The sequence below is a fragment of the Myotis brandtii genome, unplaced genomic scaffold (genome assembly GCF_000412655.1).
Source record: "Myotis brandtii unplaced genomic scaffold, ASM41265v1 scaffold1327, whole genome shotgun sequence".
In the NCBI taxonomy this organism is placed as follows: Eukaryota; Metazoa; Chordata; class Mammalia; order Chiroptera; family Vespertilionidae; genus Myotis; species Myotis brandtii.
In genome coordinates, this window is record NW_005354705.1 from 322,991 (window position 1) to 333,350 (window position 10,360).

General features: G+C 40.3%; 1 protein-coding gene across 1 annotated transcript in view; it reads right to left on the minus strand.

The window, feature by feature from the left end:
* Nucleotides 1-1,337: 1,337 nt before the first annotated feature.
* The window catches only part of SLFN11 (schlafen family member 11), a 25,450-nt gene continuing 16,427 nt past the window's right edge, over nucleotides 1,338-10,360 (minus strand). Inside the window, exons 3-6 of the mRNA XM_014534759.1 lie at nucleotides 9,030-10,135; nucleotides 7,244-7,372; nucleotides 2,908-3,631; nucleotides 1,338-2,220 (exon numbers count right to left, since the gene is read on the minus strand). Coding sequence (XP_014390245.1) covers nucleotides 1,374-2,220; nucleotides 2,908-3,631; nucleotides 7,244-7,372; nucleotides 9,030-10,135 — 2,806 coding nt within the window. The 3' untranslated portion in view covers nucleotides 1,338-1,373. The remainder of the gene's footprint in view (nucleotides 2,221-2,907; nucleotides 3,632-7,243; nucleotides 7,373-9,029; nucleotides 10,136-10,360) is intronic.

Below are 10,360 nucleotides of genomic sequence, written 5' to 3' on the forward strand. Positions count from 1 at the left end.
TTTCAAAGAGCCCTACGTACTGGGATGGGGGCAGAGTGCTTAGTAGATATCTTGCAGGGAGCTTGTAGCCTTGAGCACAGCACAATTCAGATAACTAAAAGACACCTGGCATGGGTGTAACCAGGGACGGACCAGACCCTACGTCAGCAGAGCAGCTTCCAGGACCAGATAATTGAGCTTATCTTCCCTATTAATCGAGCAAGATGCTTACAGAAGCCAGGAATAGCAGAGTTAATTAAGAACAAAGGACGATCTGTGTTTAGTGGAAAATTTAAACAATAGTTCTTACAAAATGGAGGTTATGGGAACAAGATGGAGTGCCTATGCTTCAATACCTCTATCAAGTCACATAATTATAATTTCTTTTTTGTGGTAAGAACAATTAAGATCTAGTCTCTTAGAAACTTTGATGTTATAATACAGAATTATTGATGATATACACTATGCTGTGCTCTAGACCTCCAGAACTTTTTTATCTACTAGATGCAGGTTTATGATCTTAAACAACATCTCCCCAACCCCCTGTCCCCAGCTGCTGTACCCACTTTTCTCTCCATTTCAGTTTTTTTAGATTCCACATATAAGTGACTTTACACAGTAATTGTCTTTCTCGTCTGACTTATCTCACTTAGCATGATGCCCTCAAAATTCATCCATTTTGTCACAAATGGCAGGATTTCCTTCTTTCTCACGGCTAAATAATATTTCATTGTGCATGTATCCCACATCTTTATCCATTCATCCTTTGATAGACACTTAGGTTGCTTCTATCTTGGCTGTTGTAAATAATGCTGCAATAAACATGGGTGTGCAGATATCTCTTTGAGAAGTTATTGTATCACTGTTTGCTGCTTAACATATTCACCCAAAATTTAATGGTAGAAAACAATAACCATTTATATAGCCAAACATTCTATAAGTTGGATTGGTTGTCTGCCCTGGGACAGCCTGAGTGATCTCCGCTGGGTTTACTCAATCAAGGCATCCAAACTGGAAAGGAGGAAGTAAAACTGTCAGTATTTGCAGATGATATGATATTGTATATAGAAAACCCTAAAGACTCTACCAAAAAACCCTACTATATCTAATAAATGAATTTGGCAAAGTAGTGGTATACAGAATTAATATTCATAAATTTGTGGCATTTTTATACACCAATAATGAACTACCATAAGAAAGAGAAATTAAGAAAAAAAATCCCATTTACTATTGCAACAACAACAACAAAAATAAGGTACCTAGAAATAAATTTAACCAAGGAGGTAAAAGACCTATAATCAGAAAATTATAAGATACTGAAGAAAGAAATTGAGAGAGATACAATTAAGTAGAAGCATATACTGTGCTTATGATAGGAAAAATTAAGACCATCATTAAAATGATGCAGAGTTAGTCATTCCTAAGAGAGTCAAAATATACAGCTGTTTCCTTGCCCTGGAAGCCAGACAGAGCATAAGATTGTAGAAAACAGCTGGCTCAGCTGCCCTTGGATTGATCCCAAAAACGATGTTTCTTTCCAGGCCTGAAAATCGACGGACACTGTCCAATACAATGTGATTGCCCATGATATCTGATGCATCTCCTATAAATAACAGATCAGATTCCTCACTGGTCTGAGATTCCTCACTGGACCGAGGCCTTTTTCTCTTCCTTATTGCTCTTTGAAGCTCATATTTATATTTGTCTTTATCACTTGTTGTGCTGCAAATCACGGCAATATCCTTGCAGGAATATCCAGCCTTCAAAAGTGAATGGCATTTTCCTGCTATATAATCCATCATTCGCTCTATATCCTTGTGCTCACTCATCTCTAAGTTGCCTGGAACACCTTGAGACCATTCAGCTTCATTGAATATATTCAGGAATTTGGAGGGGATGTTAGGTGGTGGATTTTTTTTTACTTTGTGCATTATTTCTTGTAGGTAGTTGGCTATTGGGTCTGCATTGCGGACCACTCTGACGAGCTCTTCTCTTGGGTACTGGTATTGGAGGTGGGGAAGGCCACAGCAGTCTGTGTGACTGGTCTGAAAGTAGTCCAGAAAGATCCAGAGAATTCCAGGGCCATCCTTTCCTCTCTGAGTGATGGTTTTTGCCTTCTCATACCAGTCCCCATTTTCAATGCGGAAATTCTGAGCTTCATCGATGACAATGTGTTGAATATTTTCAAAGTTTTCTTTCATGAAGTTTTTCCGGGTCACTGCCTGGCAGATATCTTTATTACTATAAAAATTAAAAAGACACAATCAGGTTTTCTCCAAGTATATAAAGGAGGAAAATTGCTCTATCATACTCCTATATACACAGGACTGTTGTTACAGATCAATTTACCACCCTTCTGTCAAGGAACAAAGTGAAACACTAGCCAGTTTGGCTCAGTGGATAGAGCATCTACCTGTGGACCAAAGGGTCCCAGGTTCGATTCCGGTCAAGGGCACGTACCTCAGTTGCAGGCTCCTCTCCATCCTGGACCCTCCCCAACCAATCAATGTGTCATCAATATTTATCTCTGTCTTTCCCTCACTCTTCCACTTTTTCTAAAAATCAATGGAAAACTATGCTTGGATGAGGATTTTTTTAAAAAAAAGAACAAAGTGATTTGTAGCTTAGTTTTTGTGTTTTTTTAAAAAAATATATTTCATTGATTTTTTTACAGAGAGGAAGGGAAAGGGATAGAGAGTTAGAAACATTGATCAGCTGCCTCCTGCACACCTCCTATTAGGGATGTGCCCACAACCAAGGTACATGCCCTTGACTAGAATCGAACCTGGGACCTTTCGGTCCACAGACCGACGCTCTATCCACAGAGCCAAACCAGTTAGGGCAGTAACAAAGTGATTTGAGTAGAGGAAGACATGGAATAATTTCAAACTGAACCTCATTTGGTGTCAACGAGATCCAACTGCTTACCCAATAAAGTCCTTCAGAGGCCTGTTCTCACAAACATAGAGAATTTCATTTTTCTCACAACCCATCGTATTCTTGATCTTCTCCATGATCTTCATGGCCACGATTGTCTTCCCTGAGCCAGGTAAACCATGGATAAACAATTCTGTGGTCTTGCGGAGGTTTTTTGAGACGATCTCATACTGTTGGACCGTGAGCAGATTTAAAATCTCACAGCCAAGCTGGTCACTCAGGAAAGACCTGAAGCTGAGCAAGACAATCACAAGGGACTGCAGCAAGGCTTCCATTTGCTTGGTGTCTGCAAGGTAGTAGGACTTAGGGTACTTAATCAGAGAGTCTGAACCTTCAAGGGACTCTGCATTGCTCTCAGGACTCAGGTGGAGGACCTTGGTCATGACACACAGCTTCCCGGTGTAGCCCCCCATGTTCACCAGCTTCTGCTTCAAGGTAAAGGCGGTACGGGTGCAGTACAACTGCCCATCTGCATCCTGCTCCCTGAGAACTGTATAGAAAATGGGGGGGCTGTTCTGTGTTACCAGCAGAGCATCACAAATGACTCCCTGTTTCTCTTTCAAGTTCAAGTCCACAGCCCAGCTTCTAGAAAAGATCAAAATTCCCCGGGAGAAAGAATGCATTTGCTTCTTTATTAATTCCTTCAGGCCTTCATGCTCTGAGTACAGCTCCTTCAAGAGAGATTCAGGAGTAAATTGCAAGTCTTCTGATGATACTAGATATAAAAAGAGTTATAAATGTGAGGTCAATATCATATTTATTTATATGATTAATTACAATTAATAAAAAGTAATTATACTTATACTCAATCATAATTGATCTTATGATAAATTAAATATTTTTGAAATATGTTCATTTATAAATATTATTATCATAATAATAAAAGGCCAGAGGCGTCACAACCATAACAACCAAACGACCGGTCACCATGAGGTGCATGGAGCACCTCTTGGTTCTCCCCACCCCCAGCCCATGAGCAACGGCTCTCATGGTGTGCGGAGCAGGGCACCTCTCCACAGCACGGTGGGGTGGGGTGGGGCACCTCTCCAAGGTGTGGCGGGTGGGGCAGGCGCGATTTTGCGCACTGGGCCTCTAGTCGACCTAATAAAAGACTAACATGCTAATTGTCTGTACCTTCACGACGCCCACCAGCCAATCAGGAGTGAGTGTGCAAATTAACTCAACAAAGATGGCGGGTTAATTTGAATACACAGGCTCCCAGCGGCCGGGGATGGGGCAGAACGCTTGCGTTGTCGTCATGGCCACCCCAGCCGCTCCAGACCTCTGGGCAGTGTGGGAAGGCAGAAAAGGCTGCTCTGGCCAGAGCGAAGGTGGTGCTGGCAGCCAGGGGAACAAAGGCCCATTCTTGCACGAAACTTCATTCATGCATCAGGCCACTAGTTTTATAATAAAGGAAAAGAAGTATTGAAAACCTGGCACACTTCATCTAAATCTATGTGCTTATTATGTTTATAACCTTGGGAAATTCCTTAGTTTCTCTAAGACTAGCGGTTCTCAACCTGTGGGTCACGACCCCTTTGGGGGTCGAACAACCCTTTCACAGGGGTCGCCTAAGACCATTGGAAAACACATATGTGATTACATATTATTTTTGTGATTAATCACTATGCTTTAATTATGTTCAATTTGTAACAATGAATTTGGGGGTCACCACAACATGAGGAACTGTATTAAAGGGTCGCGGCATTAGGAAGGTTGAGAACCACTGTCTAAGACTGTTCCCTCATTTGTAAAACAAAGCAAAAAACACACCCACATTAACAAATAGCACATTTCTTATGGTGAGGAATAAATAAAATAGCATAAAATATCTGGTTCATGGTAGCTGCTTGGGAAATGTTCTGCTGAATCTCAATTTTTCCCTGAACAGTTCCCATTGATGGAGGTAGGAGGAGCCCTCCCTGGAAGAAGGTGCTCATTAAATATTTGCGGAGAAGATGGAGCCATGTTAAAACTTTTATTCACAGAGAATTCCCTGTGGTCCTGGCCTGAGAGACCCTGAAGTTAGGCCCCGAGCTAACTCTCCTGAAGCTAACCTCTGGTATCACTCACAGATCAGGGTGAGACTGCATCCATCACGAAGTCTCCCTTTGTCATGAGGGAGCAAAGAATGATGATGTGACATGAGAATAACGTAGGGTTTTAAACTTCTCTCAATGATCATTTGTTCCAAAGATGGGGGGAGGGGAGAGGGAGTGAAGAGACTGTTTTATCCTGTTGTGCTGGTGTCAGATCACAAACCAGACTCAGATTTGTAGTAGTAATTTTAAGTTAAATTAGCCAAAGTTCATTGGTAATTGTTTATTGTCTGTTGTTGCTGACTTGTACCAGGTGTTCACAAGACTTGATTATGTCTGCAACCTGGATGATAGCCAGTGGGAGACGGCATCCATTATGAAACATCCAGATTTAGGAGATGTTAAAGGATGGGGGAAACACACTTCTTAGAATGGATGAAATAGAATAATATAAGGATATGTTTAAAATAGAACTTTAGAAACAAAAAGAAGTATAAAATAAGAAAACACATCATTTGTTGCTTGTACTAGGGAGATTACAGACATCTCTGGGCCCCTCAATTGTACAAGGGAGAAATACTCATTTATTCTCCTTTTTATGAGAAAACTGGAACTCAGACAGGTCAAGTGAGTTGCCCATGCCCACACCCATAGGAAATGGCAGAGCCAGCATCCAAACCGAAGCCTCAGACACTATTGTGGTTTCCACTCTACTGCACTGCCCTGCAAGTCACACAGACTATCCCTCCTGATAAATGAAGAAAAGCACTAAAGAATTTCATAGCAAATGTGTTTTATCTCATCATTGAATAGGTCTTACTTTAACTATAAAATAGGACATGCTTCCTAAGTAAATTATGTCAAGGCAAGAAGTGTCCCTTTCACCCTAGCCAGTTTGGCTCAGTGGTTGGAATATTGGCCTGGGGACTGAAGGGTCGCAGGTTCGATTCCAGTCAATAGTATGTACCTTGGCTGCAGGTTCAATCCCTGGCCCTGGCTGGGGTGAGAGCAGGAGGCAACCAATTGATGTGTCACTTGCACATTGATGCTTTTCTCTCTTCTTCTTCCTCTCTTTCCCCCCTTCCCCAATCCCTTCCACTCTTTCTAAAAATAAATGGAAAAATATCCTCACTCCTTAGGTGAGGATTAAAAACTATTCTTTATATTTTTGGTATAATTCCTGAAAATTTGCCTTTTTAAAAATATATTTTTATTGATTTCAGAGAGCAAGGGAGAGAGAGATAGAGACATTAAAGATGAGAGAGAATCATTGATTGGCTGCCTCCTGCACACCCGCTACTAGGGATCAAGCCCACACCCCGGGCATATGCCCTTGACGGGAATCAAACCTGGGACCCTTCAGTTTGCAGGCTGATGCTCTAGCCACTGAGCCAAACTGGCTAGGGCAAAAATTTGTGTTTTATATAAGAAAAATAGATTGTTGCTCTTATGAACATACAATCTGCTATTTTGTTTTAGTTATAATTTATTCTGTGGTAATAAGCTCTACTAAAATGGAGCTTATAGAGTTTTGAAAATAGTTATCAATGTTTATACTTAATCTTGTATCTAATTCAATTTATTTTGGACAATTTTTAAAATATAAATTTGATATGCAAATGAATGGGAAAACCTCAGATGTTCCTGCTGGGAATTGAACGTGGGACCCTTCAGTCCAAAGGCCAATGCTCTATCCACTAAGCCAAACCAGCTAGGGCTTATGTTACATCTTGATATAAATCTTTCTTCTTTTTTATATTCATAGCAGCTACTCCTCTGGAAAACATGGCAGAGGTGGGCAATTTTTTTTCCTGTTGGTACAGTGTATGCCTCTAGTTCAACTAGATAAAAAGTTTTCCAGTCTGGATGGATGAACATCAAAATCATGTGAGTAACCATGATAAAAATGCACATTATGACATACTATCCCAGATAGTCTAAGTTATTGAGTCTGGAGTGGGGAACCAGGTATCTGTACTTTTAAAAGTAACCAGAAATACTGATGATCAGTGTAATTTGAGATCTTCAGGACCAAACAGTCTTTAAGGGCAATAATAATCCTGGATTCTATATGTGGGACTGCCTCAGCCAGTGGGGTCAGTGAAGATTCATTTTTAAATTACTTATCACCGGTCTACTGGCAGCATCATCATCTTGTACACATAGGTTTAGAGAGTATATTTTCAGGATTTAAAAAACAAGCATAACCATTTACCCCCCGCCTCCCCGCTGCCCTTATCCTAGCATAGAAACTGGCTGGTGTCAAGTAGGCAAACCACAGTTGCTACCTGAAAATAAAAGTTGCTGGAGATCTTCCTTGTATTCTAGTCCTTTCTTGGAGAACACTGGTCTGCTAAGAGGAGGCCTGCTAGACAGACTCAGCTGAGATTCAAAGTCTTCGGACAATTTCAGAAGCTCTTAAGAAAGAAAAAAACTCATGTTAGTCCATCTTTTCACCACTGCAAGAGGCCTTACAACAGTGGTTCTCAACCTTGGCTGCACATTAGAATCACCTGCGAATCTTTTTAAAATCCTGATTTCTGGGCCTCATCATTAGTAACAAAGAAACAGAATTTCTGGAGGATGAGGCCCAGAAATCAGGATTTGAAAAAGATTCCCAGGTGATTCTAATGTGCAGCCAAGGTTGAGAACCACTGCCTTACAAGTAGGTGTATTCTATGACTGTCTAGTCAGCGGTTCTCAACCTGTGGGTCTCGACCCCTTTGGCGGTCAAACAACCCTTTCACAGGGGTCGCCTAAGACCATCCTGCATATCAGATATTTACATTATGATTCATAACAGTAGCAACATTACAGTTATGAAGTAGCAATGAAAATAATTTTATGGTTGGGTCACAACATGAGGAACTGTATTTAAAGGGCCAGAAGGTTGAGAATCACTGGTAGGTGGTGTGACTTGAGAGATAATGGCAAGATAATGCTCTATTCACCTGTGTAGACTCATGTCTTTATTGCATATGGAGGTTGCCAAAATCCAACAATGAAGAGATATTATTTGGAAGTTTGAATGTGTTTCCCATTCAATATAATTCTTTACTTTCTATGTCTAGATAGCATTTCATTTGTATTTATGGTATGTAGCACAGTGTTTTAGTAAATATCTATGCACATGTAGCTTATTTCTGTGATGTAATATTCTCACCATAGACAGTTTCAAGCTACCAATGTGACATCACTAAGTGCAGAGTTGATAAGAAACATACAATAGCACAGCCTTTTATAGTATTTCTACCATACAGATACAATAGATGTAAATAACCTGACAAGCAAAGATACTATTAAAATGTAGTAAATAGCCCTAACCGGTTTGGCTCAATGGATAGAGCGTCGGCCTGTTGACTCAAGGGTCCCAGGTTTGATTCTGGTCAAGGGCATGTACCTTGGTTGCGGGCACATACCCAGTAGGGAGTGTGCAGGAGGCAGCTGATGGATGTTTCTAACTCTCTATCCCTCTCTCTTCCTCTCTGTAAAAAATCAATAAAATATATTTTAAAAAAATAAAAATAAAATGTAGTAAATAATTCAGAAGTGGTGACTTTAGGGAGGCAGCTGATCGATGTTTCTAACTCTCTATCCCTCTCTCTTCCTCTCTGTAAAAAATCAATAAAATATATTTTAAAAAAATAAAAATAAAATGTAGTAAATAATTCAGAAGTGGTGACTTTGCATTTGTTTTGAATATAATTTAATTATAAGTTTATATAACTTAATTTTTAATAATGACTGTGTTTAACAACTGGCTCACAAAAATTCTTGAAATATTAATAAATGACCCTAGAGCCAGTAAGAGCTACTACAAGGCAACAATGTCCCCAAATTTTCTTTTCATCTTCTGATGTGAAAACATTGCCTATTATAAGACACTTGATTTGGGCTTCTAATTACCTGGCAAAATTTTATCATGTATGGAAAGCAGGATACTGGGAGATTCAAATAACACAGAGTCTAGTGGGTGTGAGAAGTTCAAAGTCATAGGAAAGAAAGGAAAGCCTGTTTAGTATGAGGGTGCTAGAGTAAGAAAAGGACAGGGAGGGAGGTATTTTCCCCTCTTACCTGGGTCTGTGTCCATCATCATGCCTACCCATTCCTCAGTTGTCAGGCAGCAGACTTCCTCGTCTTTCACCATCCATGACCTGGGAGCTTCTGAGAACACTGCACCACAGAATGGCTCCACTCTGATCCCACAAACATAACCATACAACTGCCCCTCGGCTAACACTTCCAAGAATTTGACTGTGAAAGTTATCTGGCATTGGGATTGGCAAAAATGGACACGAGGTAATTTGTTTATTGCATCTTCTATTTCCTTTTTCAAATCCTCACGCTTAATGTTTTCTTTAGCACATCCCAGAACTTTCCTACTCTCATCCTCCACTCCAATGAAAAGATAGCCTCCCTCAGTGTTTGCAAATGCAGATATATACTTTGGAATTATGTCTTTTACACGGACTGAGATGTGTTTCGTAGCGAACTGTTTAAACTCTATGTGTAGAGACTCATCAAAAGGCAGGATTTCACCATACTCAAGCTGGTCTCTTTGGAAAATTTGGTGAGCAGAATCCAAATTTTCTGGATTCTGCTCGTCATGAGAGTTTTGCTTTGCAAAACTTGCACCCCTGAGAATTTTATTAGGAGGTTCTTCCCCATCTCTTTTTTCTTTTCCCATCTCTTTTGCATTTCTTTTCTTGGTTTCCAGGAAACGAAATGCCTCTCTTGAATCCATGAGAACCACAGAAGTTTCAGATCTACGGTGTAAAGAAGAATCCAGGCTGCAAATGCAGGGCTTGGAACGATCTTCAGGGAAAAAGTCAGTGTTCCAAGATTTAACAAAAATGTAAAAACACCTCCCTTGTGGATCAGTCTCAAAGAAAGCCCGAAAATCTGAAGACTGACTAAGTGTTCTCAAAGACTCTTCTAAATCCAGCCCCAAAGTCCCACGATGCTCATTGCCATTAGCCATTTCCACCTGAATCACTCCTCCTCCTGAGTTTAATAAAGCACAGGCAGCCTGCAAAACTTTCTCCTTCTCCTGATCTCTCTGAGCTTTCTGCAGCTTCTTTCTGTTTTCTTCCCCAAGAGTTACTTCTCCTACATTGATGACCAAGTCTGGGTAAGATAATTGTACCACCAGGGATGGATTATGTTTCTTCATGTTCGTTCTGCAAGAGAAACCATTAAAACATATCTCATGTTGATGCAGAAGTAAATTACATAGTACATAAAAATGCATTCATTAATTATCTGAAAATATTTATTTCTTTTAAAAAAATATATTTTATTGATTTTTACAGAGGAGAAGGGAGAGGGATAGAGAGTTAGAAACATCGATGAGAGAGAAACATCGATCAGCTGCCTCCTGCACACCCCCTACTGGGGATGTGCCT